This window comes from Symphalangus syndactylus, chromosome 5, assembly GCF_028878055.3.
Source record: "Symphalangus syndactylus isolate Jambi chromosome 5, NHGRI_mSymSyn1-v2.1_pri, whole genome shotgun sequence".
In the NCBI taxonomy this organism is placed as follows: domain Eukaryota; kingdom Metazoa; phylum Chordata; class Mammalia; order Primates; family Hylobatidae; genus Symphalangus; species Symphalangus syndactylus.
Genome location: NC_072427.2, coordinates 121,767,710 through 121,785,282, shown reverse-complemented (window position 1 = coordinate 121,785,282; position 17,573 = coordinate 121,767,710). Strand labels below are relative to the sequence as shown.

Below are 17,573 nucleotides of genomic sequence, written 5' to 3'. Positions count from 1 at the left end.
TCTGAGCATCGTACCAATAGGAGACCTGAATTCTGTCCCAGGTCTTCCTATTAGTACAATTTCCTGTTACTGTACAATTTAAGATGCAGTTGATGTTAATTAATGATTTCTCATTATTCTCTTTTATATCTATAAAATTAATTTCCTACCAAATAGAAGTATTGAAAGAATTAATGAAGATATTCATAAAATGATTTGAACTTCTTGGAAGGAAAGGCTCAATAATATCATCATCATATATGTCTGTATATTATATATAACATATACATAGCATATACTATATGTGACTTAAGTATAATATTACTTATGTATATTACATATTATATATATATATAATTATATATGTCACATAATAATAATATACTTAACTTCATTCCAACTTTTTCTTTTTGTAAATTTGCTTCAATGTCTACTTGGTGTCTATATAAATATTTCTTTTAATTCTTATGGAAGAAATCATTCAATATCTTCATTTAAAATGATATATGGGACCTAGTTAAAAGTAAAAAATTCTATTTATAAAAATAGCAAAGATTTAAAAAGAATTTTTAAAATTTAGATTCAGAGGATACATGTGCGGGTTTATTACATGGACATTTTGTGTAATGCTGAGATTCGGGCATCTGTTGAACCCATCACCCAAATAGTGAACATAGTACTGTGTAGGTAATTTTTCAACTCATTCCTTTCCCCTCCTGCCCTCCCTGCCTGCTTTTGGAGTCCCCAGTGTCTGTTGTTTCATCGTTATGTCCACGTGTACCCATTGTTTAGCTCCCACTTATAAGTGAGAACAAGTGATATTTGATTTTCTGTTTTTGCATTAATTCACTTAGGATAATGGCTTCCAGCTGCATCCATGTTGCTGCAAAGGACATGATTACATTCTTAAAAAAAGAGAATCTACTAAACATCTAAATATCTTAAAAGCAATGGGCTAAGAATAGGAGAGTTTATTGAGAGAACACTATTACATTAAACAACTATAATTTTTGACGATTACAAATTTTAAATTTTAAAAGGCATTTTTGAAACATTTAAAAAAAATTTGCCTTCATATATATTTATTTATTTCATATTTTTAGTAGTCTGAAAATTGTTACATGCCTTGGATCTGGGCAGTTTGCGGATGTACTAATTTCTGTGTGTAGACATCCTAGAAAAATAAGAAGGCTCCAAGAGACAGTAACAAATAATTATACAGCCCTTCTACTTTAACAGATACAGAGTATGCATTTCCTTTGTATAGTTGAGTACTAAGTTGAACAAAGTTGACTTAGGTACAGTTTTTTCTTATTGCTATATGGTAGTCCCCACTTATTTATGGAAATATGTTCTAATACCCCGAGTGAATGCCTGAAACCACAGATGGTATTGAACCATATATATATTTATGTATTTTCAATCTGATAACCAAGATGGCTACTTTATGACTAATGGGCTGGTAGCATATACAGTGTGGGTACAAAGGGATGATTCATGTCCCAGATGGAGTAGGATGGTGCAAGATTTTATTATGCTACTCAGAAAGACATGCAATTTAAAACTTACGAATTATTGATTTCTGGAATTTTCCATTTAATATTTTTTGGACTCGGTTTGACTGTGGGTAACTGAAGCCATGGGAAGCAAAACCACAGATAGGGGGTTTATAATATTATTGTATTTAATAATTATCCTTTCACTTAAAAATGAGAGTCAAAGGGAAAATAGGTGACTTTTAAAATTATGAAGGTTGATCTGTTTGGTCCCTTACCTGCAGTGAGAAAAGTGATCTGAATTCTTTGAGGAGATACTGAATATCCTTGGTGCCCAAAGAAGGCACTAAAGTACCATCTCCTCAATGCTATTGTCACTTCTAACCTCTATCAAATGATATGGCAAGAACTTTGGTCCTTGGATGTTTGTTAATCTGTAGCTTGGGGTAGGATTCCCTTTTACCGGGTTTTATTACCTCTCTCATATACAGGAGGAGAGAAGGTGAAAAGGAGCTACCAAATCTGAACAGAAAAGACCTCTGGCAATACAGTTTGTAACACTATACCCCATTCAGTTCTGGAAATGCCATATTTCATGGTCTTAGAGTAGGAAATAAATTTGATGTATGTTATCTAAAACTATATAACATGATTTGGAGTCCACAGGGAGCATGTCTGAAGCAGCTCCATGAATTGAAAGCTATTGATGGGGTGGCCTATGTATTTTTAGATTTAAGTGGCATTACACATTAACTAAAACAGTTAAAAAAAATCGGGCAGTGGACAGAACTCATAGCGAAGAGCTTGTGGAGTCCGGCCAGAAGAGCAACCAAGATGAGGATGAAGATACTGAGCCAGAATACGGACAGTTATGTCCGTGAAACCAAGTTGGACTTACAGAGAGTTCCAAGAAACTATGATCCTACCTTACATCCTTTTGAGGTCCCATGAGAATATGTAAGAGCTTTAAATGCTACTAAAATGGAATGAGTATTTGCAAAACCATTTCTTGCTTTGCTGGATGGTCACCAAGATGGAGTAAGTTGCTTGGCAAAGCATCCAAAGAACCTGGCTGCTGTCCTTTCTCGGGCATGTGATGGAGAGGTTAGAATTTGGAACCTGACTCAACAGAAATGTATCCCTATAATACAAGCACAGGAAGGCTTTGTGTAAGGAATATGTACTCACTTTTGTGGGACATCATTTTTCACTGTTGGTGGTGACAAAACTGTGAAACAATGGAAAATGGATGGGCCAGGCTATGGAGATGAGGAAGAGCCATTACATACAGCATTAGGAAAGACAGTGTATACTGGGGTTGATCATCACTGGAAAGAAGCTGTTTTTGCCACATGTGGACAGCAAGTAGACATTTGGGATGAACAAAGAACTAATCCTATATGTTCAATGACCTGGGGATTTGACAGTGTAAGTAGTGTTAAATTTAACCCAATTGAGACATTTCTCTTGGGAAGTTTTGCGTCTGACAGGAATATAGTACTGTACGACATGAGGCAAGCTACTCCTTTGAAAAAGGTTATCTTAGATATGAGAACAAATACAATCTGTTGGAACCCTATGGAAGCTTTCATTTTTACGTCAGCAAATGAAGATTATAACTTACATATTTTTGATATGTGTGCACTGGACACTCCTGTAATGTTCCATGTGGATCATGTATCTGCAGTGCTTGACGTGGATTACCCTCCCACTGGGGAAGAGTTTCTGTCTGCTAGTTTCGATAAAGCTGTTTGAATCTTTCCTATAGACAAAAATCGAAGCAGGGAGATATATCACACAAAGAGAATGCAACATGTTATCTGTGTAAAATGGACTTCGACAACAAGTATATTATGTGTGGATCTGATGAAATGAACATTTGCCTGTGGAAAGCTAATGCTTCTGAAAAATTTGGTGTGCTTACATCACGAGAAAAAGCCGAGGATTATAACTAGAAATTGAAGGAGAAATTTCAGCATCATCCTCATATAAAATGTATAGCTTGTCATTGACAGCTACCAAAATCTATCTACAGCCAGATTCAGGAACAGCGCATCATGAAAGAAGCTTGTCGAAGAAAGGAAGTGAATCGTATTAAACACAGCAAGCCTGGATCTGTGCCAATTGTGTCAGAGAAGAAGAAACACATAGGGGCAGTTGTAAAATAATTGGTATTCCTAACAATTCTGATGTATAATTATTTGTTACTTTTGATTTGAGAACTCTACAAATAAAAGTGCTGGGACTAGATTAATTACGTACATTTTAGTTACATGTGTAGAGCTTTATTGTTGCTCCTTTTAGCTACCCTGAAAAATGATCCTTAAAGGTGGCCTAGTTGATAAAGACTATCTAACTGTTTTATCCTTAATCTGTGTTCTTTTATTGAAGAATACAGTATTTGCAACTAACTCATTTTTTCCTGTTTTAATTACAGATATACTTATTTTCTCTCTGATCTATTATTGTAGACACTGCACATTCAAATTGACATTTAAGACCAAACATCTCTTATGTTATCTTTAACATTCCTTTGAATAATGATTACAATGATGTTTCTTCCTATGATTCCACATAACATTTAGAAGAATGTCAACTTTTTATAACAATGTATTTCTAGTGCTTTACTTATATTTGGCTTTTTGACTCTTAAAAAACAATCAGCCTGCATTTATATAACTTTTATAAATAATATTATAATTTGGGTCAAGTTAAGATAATAAAACTTCCTTTCAGCGTTGAAAAAAAAAATCTTTCAAAATATGTTATCCTTTGTGCTTGAAGTCCTGGCTGTAAGTATTGAAAAATTAGAACCCTAAATATATTGAGCAAGTTTGACAAATATGTGGAAATTATCTTGCAGCTAATATTGCTGATCCTAAAACACCAATAAATGATGCTTTCTCAGTATTTCTCATATTGATTTCTGAGACTTATATTTTTAAAACCTTAATCTAGAGCTGTGGAAAGCCATGCAAATGGGAGCTTACTCTGGTATTGGTCTTCCTTCATTTTATTTGAAGCAGCAAGAGGTATATTCCTCAGCACTTAGAAAGTAGCTGTAGCAGCCGGGTGCTGTGGCTCACACCTGTAATCCCAGCACTTTGGGAGGCCGAGGCGGGTGGATCACCTGAGGTCAGGAGTTCGAGACCAGCGTGCCCAACATGATGAAACCCCATCTCTACTAAAAATACAAAAATTAGCCAGGCTTGGTGGCAAGCTGAGATCATGCCACTGCACTCTAGCCTGGGCTACAGAGCGAGACTCCATCTCAAGAAAAAAAAAAAAAAAAGGAAAGAAAGTAGCTACAGGCCAGTCACAGTGGCTCATGCCTGTAATCCCAACACTTTGGGAGGCCAAGGTGGGAGGATCACTTGAGCCCAGGAGTTCAAGACCAGCCTGGGCAACATAGTCGAACCCCATCTCTATAAAATACCAAAAAATTAGCTGGGCATGGTGGCACGTGCCTGTAGTCCCACCTGTTTGGAAAGCTGAGGTGGGAGGATTGCTTGAGCACAGGAGGTGGACGTTGCATTGAGCTGAGATTGCACCACTGCACTCCAGCCTGGGTGACAGAGCAAGACCCTGTCTTAAAAAAAAAAAAAAAAAAGTAGCTGTAAAACAGTTCTTCCTTGATGACTGAGATTTTGAACCTAGGCGTTGCTAGGCTTTGAGGCATTTGAGCCACCAGTCTTTGTCCATCCAAACAAAACCTGTTTGCCTTCAATTACCTAACCCACTCAAGTGGTGTCTTCTGTTGTTTGGGAAATAGTCTGCTGTCTTCTGTAGCGTGGGGAAATAGTTTCCAAGACTAGACTTACACACACATACATTCACTTGCATATATATACACTCATAGCTGTAGGTAATGTATATTTAAGGGCTGTTATGTTTTTAGAAAATACATATCTATTGTATTTTAACTTTTTAGTCTCTAAGTGTTCTGTCATGTAGAGATGTCAGATTGTGATTATCTCAGTAGAAAGCTTATAGACATTGGAATTGACCATAATTCATTTTTTGACAATAGTTTTACCTTTCTTAAGCTTTTCATTAAAATTTGCATTTCTTACCTGTTAACTGACTACCCAGTAGATCTCCATAAAAGTAGAAGAATCAACTGTATGGTCAACCTTTATGTTACTGTACTCATTGGTGTTATGCATAGTTTTATAATATTGTTTTTAATTTCTTTTCTTTAAATAGACTCTGGAACTTCTTTACAGAATTACTAATGCACAGAATATAACAGTTATTGTCCAGAAAATGCTTGAATATTTACATCAGAGCAAAGAAGAGTATGTCATCGTCAATTTGGTTGGCAAAATAGCAGAGCTGGCTGAGAAATATCCTTTTATTTGGACCATGGGTCTTAAAATAGTTAGTTACACAGTGACTTTAAGATGATTGATATAGATATGGTCACTTGCAAGTTGAGTTCAGAGACCTAGCAATACTTTTTATTCCTGATTTTCAAGCCTCTCTTGTCAGAAAAAGGGATTTGTGTAGACCTCTTAGGAGATGGCTTTTTTTTTTTTTTTTTTTTACTGGTTTCTTTTATTCATGTAGTCCGTATGTTGAGCAGGAAGATAGAGGAACCTTTATCCTCTTTATTCCTCTTTCAGTCCTGCTTCGTCTCTACTTCTAACTTCTATCTTGATTTCTTTTTTTTTTTTTTTTTTTGAGACGGAGTCTTGCTCTGTCCCCCAGGCTGGAGTGCAGTGGCGCGATCTCGGCTCACTGCAAGCTCCGCCTCCTGGGTTCACGCCATTCTCCTGCCTCAGCCTCCCGAGTAGCTGGGACCACAGGCGCCCGCCAACACGCCCGGCTAATTTTTTGTATTTTTAGTAGAGACAGGGTTTCACCATGTTAGCCAGGATGGTCTCGATCTCCTGACCTCGTGATCCGCCTGCCTCGGCCTCCCAAAGTGTTGGGATTACAGGCTTGAGCCACCGTGCCCGGCCTTCTATCTTGATTTCTTTTCTGAGTAAAAGTTCTTGCTTTTTGGGGAAAGTGGAGGGTGTGTGGGAGTGGTCAGGATGCTAAAGCTTATCCTTTATTGTTTTATGCTGGAAATTGTCACAAGTAGTTGGGAACTCTATTAACATGTTATTCTTCTTCATGTTTGTTTCTTAAAAGTCAGAAGAACTTCACAGGTCATAAGGATATTCCATTCATTAAAAAATGTTACTGTTTAGGCCGGGCGCGGTGGGTCACGCCTGTAATCCCAGCACTTTGGGAGGCCGAGGCGGGCGGATCACTTGAGGTCGGGAGTTTGAGACCAGCCTGACCAACATGGAGAAACCCCGTCTCTACTAAAAATACAAAATTAGCCAGGCGTGGTGGCACATGCCTGTAATCCCAGCTACTAGGGAGGCTGAGGCAGAAGAATCGCTTGAACCTGGGAGGCGGAGGTTGTGGTGAGCTGAGATTGCACTACTGCACTCCAGCCTGGGCAGCAAGAGCGAAACTCCATCTCCAAAAAAAAAAAAAAAAAGAAGTTTAATATAAAAAAGAGTGAGTGAATGCAGTTAATGAAATTATATTGGAAATTGCTTAAGTGTAGTTTTGTCCTAGTCAATGCTGTAGCTCTGGCCAGCAGAGTGATAGAACTTTAGAACTGATGAGGAACAGATTAGAAAAGAGGCTAAACACCTTTTATCACAGCATTTTGGGAGGCGGAGGCAGAGGATTGCCTGAGCTCAGGAGTTCGCGACCAGCCTGGGCAACACAGTGAAACCCTGTCTCTACTAAAATACAAAAAAAATTAGCCGGGCTTGGTTGTGTGCACCTGTAGTCCCAGCTACTTGGGAGGCTGAGGCAGGAGAATTGCTTGAACCTAGGAGGCAGAGGTCACAGTGAGCCGAGATCGCACCACTGCACTCCAGCCTGGGCGACAGAGCAAGATTCTGTCGCAAAAAAATAAAAAAAGGAAGAAAAGAAAAGATGCTAAACAATTTGTTCAAGTAGACATACTACAATATTTAGCTTCTTTGAAGTGAATTATATTCTTCTTTGAAGAATATAATTTTCCTTTATTTGCATCTAGTTAGCTGGTTTGTTTCTTTCAGTTATTTCACATTTATTTATTGGATGACTGTTTTGTGCAAGTGTGGTGCCAAAGTGACATAAACTCAGTTTATTAAGTTTATTAAATAAGCTTCTACTAAGTACCTATTTTACATAAAACTGGGATACAGAACAATTTATGGCACAGGTTAAAGGTAAAAATGCCATACTAGGATGAATTGGGGTTATTTTTTAAAAGGTTGCTATAGAAGGGTAATTTTAATAAGTAGCGTTTGGAAGTGTACTTGTTCTTAACACTGTGGACACATATGCTCCTGATAATGCATGGTTTATTCAGACAATGAATGCTGTGTTTTCAGTAGGAGGAGATGTAATGCATCCTGATATTCCCAATAACTTTCTGAGACTACTAGCGGAAGGTTGGTAGACTATTATATTCTGTAAAGTAAACATTTTAAAGTTAAATGTTTTTATTACAGAGTCCTTAGATAAGTTTGTAGAAATTAAAATGGTGTATCAATTTCTTTGTAGGTTTTGATGATGAAACAGAAGATCAGCAATTAAGACTCTATGCAGTTCAGTCTTATCTCACTTTACTGGATATGGAAAATGTGTTCTATCCACAGAGATTTCTTCAAGTTATGAGTTGGGTGAGCAAAGTACATTAAATCATAAATTTTTGTAACTTTTTTTATACAAACCAAATGTTAACATATTTCCTTCAGAAACCATTCACTTTACTCAGCTAACTCCTTCAGCTGTCAGTTTTTCAAATGGCCACCATCTATCACTTAACTATTTACTTTGTTTTTTGTCTCTGCCATTTCACTTGTCTGGTCTTTTAAAGATAGGTATTTACATTGTTTACAATGTTTTTGTTGTGTTTTTTATGTGCATCCATGTTTGAATATTTGAATACTCATTTGTCTCTACTATATTAGTTTTCTTTTTTAAAAAATTATAACCAGTAAATTATTTTAACCAAATAGAAAGAGGTTCACCTTTAAGAGGCATTTTTGAGGTACCAGGCACAGTGCTGAATACTTATATTACTAACTTTTTTTTCTTCTTCTTTTTTATTTTATTTTATTTTATTTTTTAAGTTCTAGGGTACCTGTGCAGGATGTGTAGGTTTGTTATATAGGTAAATGTGCGCCATGGTGGTTTGCTGCACCTATCAACACATCACCTAGGTATTAAGCCTAGTACACATTAGCTCTTTTTCCTAAAGCTCTCCACCCCCACCACCCTCCCTGACAGGCCCTGGTGTGTGTTGTTCCCCTCCCTGTGTCCTGTGTTCTCATTGTTCAGCTCCCACTTATAAGTGAGAACATGTGGTGTTTGGTTTTCTGTTCCTGCATTAGTTTGCTAAGAATAATGGCTTCCAGCTTTATCCATGTCTCTGCAAAGGACATGATCTTTTTCTTTTTTATGGCTGTATAGTATTCCATGGTGTATATGTACTACATTTTCTTTATCCAGTCTATCATTGATAGGCTATCTGTGCTATATTAGTTTTTTTATGCTGCATAACAATGTTACCACAAACTTAGTGGCTTAAGACAGTACAAATTCATTATCTCATAGTTTCTGTGGGTCAGGAGTCCAGGCATGGCTTATCTGGGTTCTCTGCTTAGGGTCTCACAGGGTTGCAGTCAAGGTGCTGGCTAGGGCTGCTGTCTCACCTGAAGCTTGACTGGTAAATAATCCACTTTCAAGCTCATATGTGGTTGTTGGCAGAATTCATTTTCTTGTGGCTGAGTTTTTGTGACTGAGGGTTTTACTTGCATACTGTTAACTGTAGGCAGTCCTTAGCTGCTAGAGCTGCTTTCAGTTTCTTGCCATGTGGCCTCCCAACAGGGCCACCTGCTTCATCAAAGCCAGTAGTGGAGATCAGTTTTTTTTCAAGACAGAGGTCACAATTTTGTGTAATATAATCACATGTAATTGCATACAGGTCATTACCTTTATGTATTCATTCTTGTGCATATAGGTGAGTGTTTCTTTAGGGGAGATTTGGAGAAGTGACATGGTATGCACATTTTAATATTTTATAGAATTGCCAAATGTTAGCATGTTAGCTTAAATTTTCCCCAGATTTTTACTTAAAATTTTTCTTATCTGCAGAAAAGTTAAAAGACTAAGATTATAAAATACACTTTTAATTTATTTTTTTCAGTTAATTTTTTTTTTTTTAAGACAGAGTCTTGCTCTGTCACCCAGACTGGAGTGTAGTAGTGTGATCTCGGCCTACTATAACCTCTGCCTCCTGGGTTCAAGTGATTCTCCTGTCTCGGCCTCCCGAGTTGCTGGGATTACAGGCACACGCCACCACTCTTGGCTAATTTTTGTATTTTTAGCAGAGATGGGGTTTTGCCATGTTGGCCAGGCTGGTCTCGAACTCTCAACCTCAGGTGATCCACCCGCCTCAGCCTCCCAAAGTGCTGGGATTACAGGTGTGAGCCACTGCACCCGGCCCAGTTAAATATTTTTAACTACATTTGTTTTACTGTATCTGCATCTATAGGTATATCTAGGTCTACCTATATACAGTTTGTTTTGCTGAGCTGTTTAGAATTGAATTGCAGACACTATGACACTTCACCCCTAAAACCTCAACATGAATCTTCTATGAATGACATAACTATAAAATGTTTATTATACCCAAGAAGTGTAAAGACACCGGGCGTGGTGGCTCATGCCTGTAATCCCAGCACTTTGGGAGGCTGAGGTGGATGGATCACAAGGTCAGGAGATCGAGACCATCCTGACTAGCATGGTAACACCCCATCTCTACTAAAAATACAAAAAATTAGCCAGGCACGGTGGCACGCACCTGTAGTCCCAGCTACTCGGGAGGCTGAGGCAGGAAAATCACTTGAACTCGGGAGGCGGAGGTTGCAGTGAACCAAGATCACGCCACTGCACTCCAGCCTGGGTGACAGAGCAAAACTCCATCTCAAAAAAAAAAAAAAAAGGAAGTGTACAGTAATTCATTAATATCACCCACTATATTGTCCATACTCTGATTTATGGAGTTGTACCAAAAAATGTCTCTTAGGGCTATTATTCTCCTCCTTTCAATCCCAGATCCAGTTGAGGATCACGAATTGCCTTTACTTATGTCTCTTTACCCTTTTTAAATTTATAGTGAACCCCACTTTCTTTTGCTTTTTATGACTGATTTTTTTTGTTTGTTTTGGATGACTACTGTTAACTTGTAGAATGTCCTACATTCTGGATATCTGATTATTTTTGTTCAGGTTAAACATTTTTAGTGAGAATACTACATAGGCAATGTTGTGTATTTCCTACTGCATCATATCAGGATATATATAATGTCAGTTTGTCTACTTATTGGTGATTGTACGTTTAAGTTTATAAGTTTGGGTTAAGATGGTGGCCTGGTGCGGTGGTTCATGCCTGTCATCCCAGCACTTTGGGAGGCGGGAGGATTGCTTGAAGCCAGAGTTTGAGATCAGCTTGGGCAACAAAGTGAGACCTAGTCTCTACCAAAGGGAGAAAAAAAAGATGGTGACCTCCAGATCTTTGCATTGTAAAGGTATCTTTCCTTTTTGTAATTTATAACTAATTTGTGAGGTGATTCTATGAGGCTGTGCAAATATCTTTTCCTCAGCTATCTTCAGTGGCTTTAGTGTTGATGATCCTTCCTGAATTGATTATTGGTTTTTGTGGCCATTAGTCTTTTTTGTCTGTGAATGTGGCATGTCACTCCACTTAATTTAGATTGTCTTTTATTTCTTTCTACAGCATACAGGTCATGTACAGTCAGCCCTCTTATCTGTAGTTTTGCTTTCTGCAGTTTTAGTTACCTGTGGCCAGTCATGGTCTGAAAATACTAAATGGAAAATTCCAAAAATCAACAATTTATAAGTTTTAAATTATGTGCTGTCCTGAGTAGCGTGATGAAATCTTGAGCCATCCTGCTTCATCCTGCTCTGCCCCACCTGGGACCTGAATCGTTTCTTTGTCCAATGTATCCATGCTGTATACACTACCTGTCTGTTAGTCACTTAGTAGCTGTCTAGGTTTTCAGATGAACTGTAGCATTATTGGAGTGCTTATATTGTAGTAACCTTTATTTACTTAATCATGGCTCCACAGCACAAGAGTTGTGATGCTGGCAATTTGGATATGCCAAAGAGAAGCTGTAAAAATGGTTCCTTTAAGTGAGAAGGTGAAAGTTCTTGACTTAATGAGGAAAGAAAAACATCATATGCTGAGGTTGTAAAGTTCTACAGTAAGAAGGGAAATTGCCTCTGTGAAATTGTGAAGAAGGAAAAAACGTCCTCTTAGTTTTGCTGTCATACCTTACATTACAAAAGTTATGGTCACAGTGCGTGATGAGATCTTAGTTAAGATGGAAAAGGCATTAAATTTGTGAGTGGAAGATGTGATCAGAAGCATGCTCCAATTGATGGCAGTTGGGTTCAGTACTATTTTCGGATTCAGGCATCCACAGGGAGTCCTGAAACCAATCCCCTTTAGATGCAGAGGGCCAAATGTATATACAAATACAGTAGATTTTGTATTTTGATCTTGTATCCTACAGTCTTGCTGAACTAACTTAATAGTTCTAGGAGTGTTCTTGTAGATTTCTTGAGACTTTGTTAAGAATTTTATCTAGTGTCATGAGGGCTATTGGTCTGTAGTTTTCATTTTTGTGGTATTCCAGTTTTGGTATCAAAGTAATACTAGTTTCATAAAATGACTTGGGAATGTGCCCTCCTATTTTCTGGAAGAGTTTGCATAAAATTGCTGTTAATTCTGCTTTAAAAATTTGGTAGAATTTTCCAGTGAAACCATCTGGACTTGTAGATTTTTGGGGGAGTTATTAAATTACAAATTCAATTTTCTTAAAGAAAAATCTCTTAACTGAATTTTCCTTCAATAGTTCAGTTTGTTGTTGTTTTTTTCCGCCCCCTTGGGACTTACCTTTGAGTCATGGATTATTGAGAAGAATATTGTTTAGTTTCTGAGTGTTTAGAAAATTTTCTGTTATCTTTCTGTTACTGATTTCTAGTTTACTTTCATTGTGATTAGAGAAAATACTATGTATGATTTCAGTTCTTTCAAATTTGAGGTTTGTTTTACGATTCAAGGCACAGTCTATCTTGGTATATATTCTGTGTTTGCTTGAAAAGTTACTTTAAGTTCTAGGGTACATGTGCACAACATTCAGGTTTGTTACATGTGTATACATGTGCCATGTTGATGTGCTGCACCCATTAACTCGTCATTTACATTGGGTATATCTCCTAATGTTATCCCTCCCCCGTCCCCTTACCCCACAACAGGCCCTGGTGTGTGATGTTCCCCTTCCTGTGTCCAAATGTTCTCATTGTTCAATTCCCTCCTATGAGTGAGAACATGCGGTGTTTGGTTTTCTGTCCTTGCGATAGTTTGCTGAGAATGATGGTTTCCAGCTTCATCCGTGTCCCTACAAAGAACATGAACTCATCCTTTTTTACGGCTGCATAGTATTCCATGGTGTATATGTGTCACATTTTCTTTATCCAGTCTATTACTGATGGACATTTGGGTTGGTTCCAAGTCTTTGCTATTGTGAATAAACATACGTGTGCATGTGTCTTTATAACAGCATGATTTATAATCCTTTGGGTATATACCCAGTAATGGGATTGCTGGGTCAAATGGTATTTCTAGTTCTAGATCCTTGAGGAATCGCCACACTGTTTTCCACAATGGTTGAACTAGTTTACAGTCCCACCAACAGTGTAAAAGTGTTCCTATTTCTCCACATCCTCTCCAGCACCTGTTGTTTCCTGACTTTTTAATGATGGCCATTCTAAATGGTGTGAGATGGTATCTCATTGTGGTTTTGATTAGCATTTCTCTGATGGCCAGTGATGATCTATTTTGCTTTTTCTGGGTGGTGTGTTCTATAAAGTCTGTTGTGATGGTGTTGTTGAGTTCTTCTATATCCTTGCTGATTCTTGGTCTAGTCCTATTAATTGTTGAGAGAAGGGTATTGACATCTTCAGTTCTGTGGCCTACACTGATACTATGAGGGGGTGGCTTGCTGAACAGTGGGGAAAATCCTGACTCCATCAGGCTTCCACTGACACACTCCCATCAAAGAAAGGCAGGGACACTGCATTTCTCCTCGGTGGAGGTGAGGTGCAGGCTCCCTGCCTAGTCGCCACTGACACTGCAGGGGAGTAGGCCTCTCTACAGCTCAGTGGGGATGAAAGTCCTGACTCCCCACTCAGTCTTCTCAGTTGCCACGCTGCTGGGGAATTTGGGACCTCTTGTAGCCTGGTGAGGGTAGAAGTCTTGATTCTCCACTCTGCCTTTGCTGGTGTGGGTGGGGCTGCAGATTTTTCTGTGTGGTATTTGGCTGGAGTAGGAGGGTTATTGTCTGAAAGTTTTCTGTCCTCTAGGCTTATTGACTAGAGGGCAGGCTCCTCTCGGGCCTTTTTGTCTGTGCCTATTGGCGTTTCCAGGTTCTGGCTCTCCACATCCAGTCTGAGGTAAATGAGACAACAGATAATCTGCTGTATGTTTTATATATAATATCAAGGGTTTTTAGGTATACTTAGTAGGAAGAATAGAGATAAATACATCTTCTCCATCTTTCCAGAAGCAGACGTCCATTACCATTGATTTTTGAACTGGGACTTATGTTGCCTGTTCTTCTGGAGCTACCTTCCATTTTTTATGAAACCACCCTAAAAATTATCATACTGTTTAAGGATTGAACTCATTTAGTCCTCTTTTTCCTTCTCTTCTCTTCTCTTCTCTTCTCTTCTCTTCTTACTAGCTATACATTTTCCCTTGCCTATCACCCAGCCTCCTTTTCTTGCTGGTGCCAATATTATACCAAAGAGATGAAATTATTCCATAAACGCCATTTAGGAAAGTGTAGTAGTCTGTTCTCACGTTGCTATGAAGAAATATCCAAGACTGGGTAATTTACAAAGAAAAGAGATTTAGTTGACTCACAGTTCCACATGGCTGGGGAGGCCTCAGGGAACTTAAAATCAAGGCAGAAGGCACCTCTTTACAGGGCGGCAGGAGGGAGAATGAAGCCGAGTGAAGGGAGAAGCCCCTCATAAAACCATCAGATCTTGTGAGAACTCGTTATCACAAGAGCAGCATGGGTGAAACTACCCCCATGATTCAATTATTTCCACCTGGTCCTCCCCTTGACATGTGGGGGATTATTACAATTCAAGGTGAGATTTGGGTGGGAGCACAGAGCCAAACCATATCAGAGAGATTTCATACTTCCTGAACTATCAGTTTATTAATGAGTCTGAAACAGGAAATTCCCTTTGACCCCTTTGTGGGCTTTGAGATGGGTGCTTCACTTACTCATCCTGCAGCTGTCAACCCCTCGCGGGAGGGTGAGCATGCAGGTGAGTTGGTGCAGGAGCCAGAGTGAGTGCTTTTGGGCTCTGGCAGGAGCAAAACTCTGTATGGGCCCCATGGCAGCATCTAGTGGGGAGTACCCACGACTCCTGACGTCCCAGTGAGCATGTTACAGTGCTCTTTTAGCTCTACCATCAGCAGACGGCTTAAGTGTTAACAGCTCAGTGGGCCCTTTTGTATCTGCACTCACTCCTGAACTCTTGTCTAGTGTCCAGGAAAAATGAGGTCACACAAATGAATTGAAGGATGATAAATGCAGGGGATTTTGTTGCCGGTGAAAGTGGCTCTCAGCAGGAAGGGGAACTGACAGGGGGAGGTAATGTTCTCCAGAAGTCCAGCCGTCTCTGGCTGGATTCTTCTTTGAAGTTATGCTGTTAAGCTGTCACTCTGAAGTAAAGCCACTTCTCTCTGACATCCAGCTGCTTCTTCCTGTATGCTGGCTGAGTCTGAGGTCTTTATAGGCACAGGATGGGGCAGGGCAGGGCAGGGCCATGGGTGGTTTAGGAAAAGGCAACATTTGAATGGGAAAATAGGGATATAAGTTCTCACTTTGGGCCATGGTCTCAGGCTTTTTGGCTTGTGGGGGGTGCTTCTCCAGGGACCCCACCGTTTTCTGCCTAGAATTTCTCTGCCTCCTGTCCCTATCCATTCTTTCACTTACAGGATTATATGTCACCTAAGTTAGATATGTGACATAGACAAGCGTTTCTTTCTTTTTTTTTTTTTTTTTTTGAGATGGAGTTTTGTTCTGTTGCCCAGGCTGGAGTGCAGTGGCATGATCTCAGCTCACTGCAACTTCTGCCTCCCAGGTTCAAGCAATTCTCCTGCCTCAGCCTCCCGAGTGGCTGAGAACTATAGGTGTGTGCCACCACACCTAGCTAATTTTTTTATTTTTAGTAGAGACGGGGTTTCACCATGTTGGCCAGGCTGGTTTCGAACTCCTCAGGTGATCCACCCACCCTCCTCGGCCTCCCACAGTGCTGGGATTACAGGTGTGAGCCACCATGCCTGGCCAATAAGTGTTTCTTAAAGTCTCTTCTGTGGAATGTCTACATCAGAATCAGCTGATGCGTATTCAAATGTATATCCTTGGGGACCACAGACATACTAAATCAGAATATCTGGGGGTAGAGCCTAGAAATTTGTATTTTTATGAAATACCTTAAGTGCCTCTTACTACGTGTAGTAAGAACCGTCATTACATGAGAACCATCAATAAATGCTTACTGGAAAATAATAACAGGATGTGATAGTGCTTATAAAAACCAACAGCCAACTCCAGAAGTTCAGAAACTTGTAAAGGTATGCTGCTTTTTATATTGTTAATGACAATGACGGGGAAAGCCATTTTGAATTATTGGTATAATTTTGAACCTAAAATATACAGTTGTATCTTTAATAATTTTTTCACCATGAGAGGATGTTTAATCTACTTTAAATTCACTCTAGCAATAGGTACTTTGTTTAGATTTTAGTATAGTCTACTGTATAACTTGATATTTCTATATAAATATCTCTTTGTTTTATTTACAGGTATTAGGGGAATATTCCTATCTCTTAGATAAGGAAACACCAGAGGAAGTTATAGCTAAGCTCTACAAGTTACTTATGAATGACTCTGTGTCTTCAGAAACAAAAGCCTGGTTAATTGCTGCTGTGACCAAATTGACACCCCAGGCACACTCTTCTAATACAGTTGAGAGATTAATCCATGAATTTACCATATCTTTGGATACTTGTATGAGACAACATGCATTTGAATTAAAACATTTGCATGAGAATGTGGAACTTATGAAGAGCTTGCTTCCAGTTGACAGGAGTTGTGAAGACTTGGTGGTAAGACATTGGTGTTCCATCTTTTTAAAAATTGTGTTGTCATTAAACATAGAGTAATTCTTGCATTTGTGACATATCAGGAATATATCAAAATGTGGTTTCTGTAGCATTTAACGTGAATGTTGGAGTTCTTTCTCACATTAGTATGACAGGGAATCTGAGAGCTCCCAGCACTTTGGGAGGCTGAGGTGGGCGGATCACCTGAGGTCGGGAGTTTGAGACCAGCCTGACCAACATGGAGAAACCCCGTCTCTACTAAAAATGCAAAATTAGCTGGGCATGGTGGTGCATGCCTGTAATCCCAGCTACTCGGGAGACTGAGGCAGGAGAATTGCTTGAACCTGGGAGGCGGAGGTTGCGGTGAGCTGAGATTGCATGATTGCACTCCAGCCTGGGCAACAAGAGTGAAACTCTGTCTCAAAAAAAAAAAAAAAAAAAAGATTCAACCTAAAAAGGTCTTCACCAAAGCACATTATAGTCAAACTGACAAAAGTCAAATTACAAAGAGAGAATTCTAAAAACAGCAAGAGAAAAGTATCAAGTGACACATATGAGTATCCCTAGCAGACTAATAGTGGATTTCTTAGCAGAAACCTTATTTTATAGGCAAGGAGAAAATGGGAAGATATACCCAAAGTGCTGGAAAAAAAAAACCCCAAAACTGCCAGACAAGTAAGTATACTATACACAGCATAAAGGAGAAATAAAGTCTTTCCCAGACAGGTAAAACTGAGGGAATTCATCCCCACTAGACCAACCCTAAAAGAAATGTTTGAGGGAGTCTTACATCTGGGAGTGAAAAGATATCTACCAATA

The 17,573-nt window shown here is 39.0% G+C and overlaps 1 protein-coding gene and 1 pseudogene across 7 annotated transcripts in view; both read left to right on the top strand.

Annotated features, from left to right (window-relative positions):
• AP4E1 (adaptor related protein complex 4 subunit epsilon 1) overlaps positions 1–17,573 on the top strand; it is a 98,674-nt gene that overhangs the window by 35,378 nt on the left and 45,723 nt on the right. For 6 of the 7 annotated variants that reach the window (XM_063639451.1, XM_063639452.1, XM_063639456.1 and 3 more), the window contains 4 exons: positions 5,682–5,810; positions 7,801–7,924; positions 8,037–8,155; positions 16,455–16,757. In XM_063639451.1, coding sequence (XP_063495521.1) covers positions 5,682–5,810; positions 7,801–7,924; positions 8,037–8,155; positions 16,455–16,757 — 675 coding nt within the window. Of the gene's footprint in view, positions 1–5,681; positions 5,822–7,800; positions 7,925–8,036; positions 8,156–16,454; positions 16,758–17,573 lie in introns of all 7 variants that reach the window. The other variant, XM_055279112.2, reaches the window with a different exon arrangement.
• Positions 364–5,650, top strand: LOC129482767 (DDB1- and CUL4-associated factor 13-like; annotated as a pseudogene).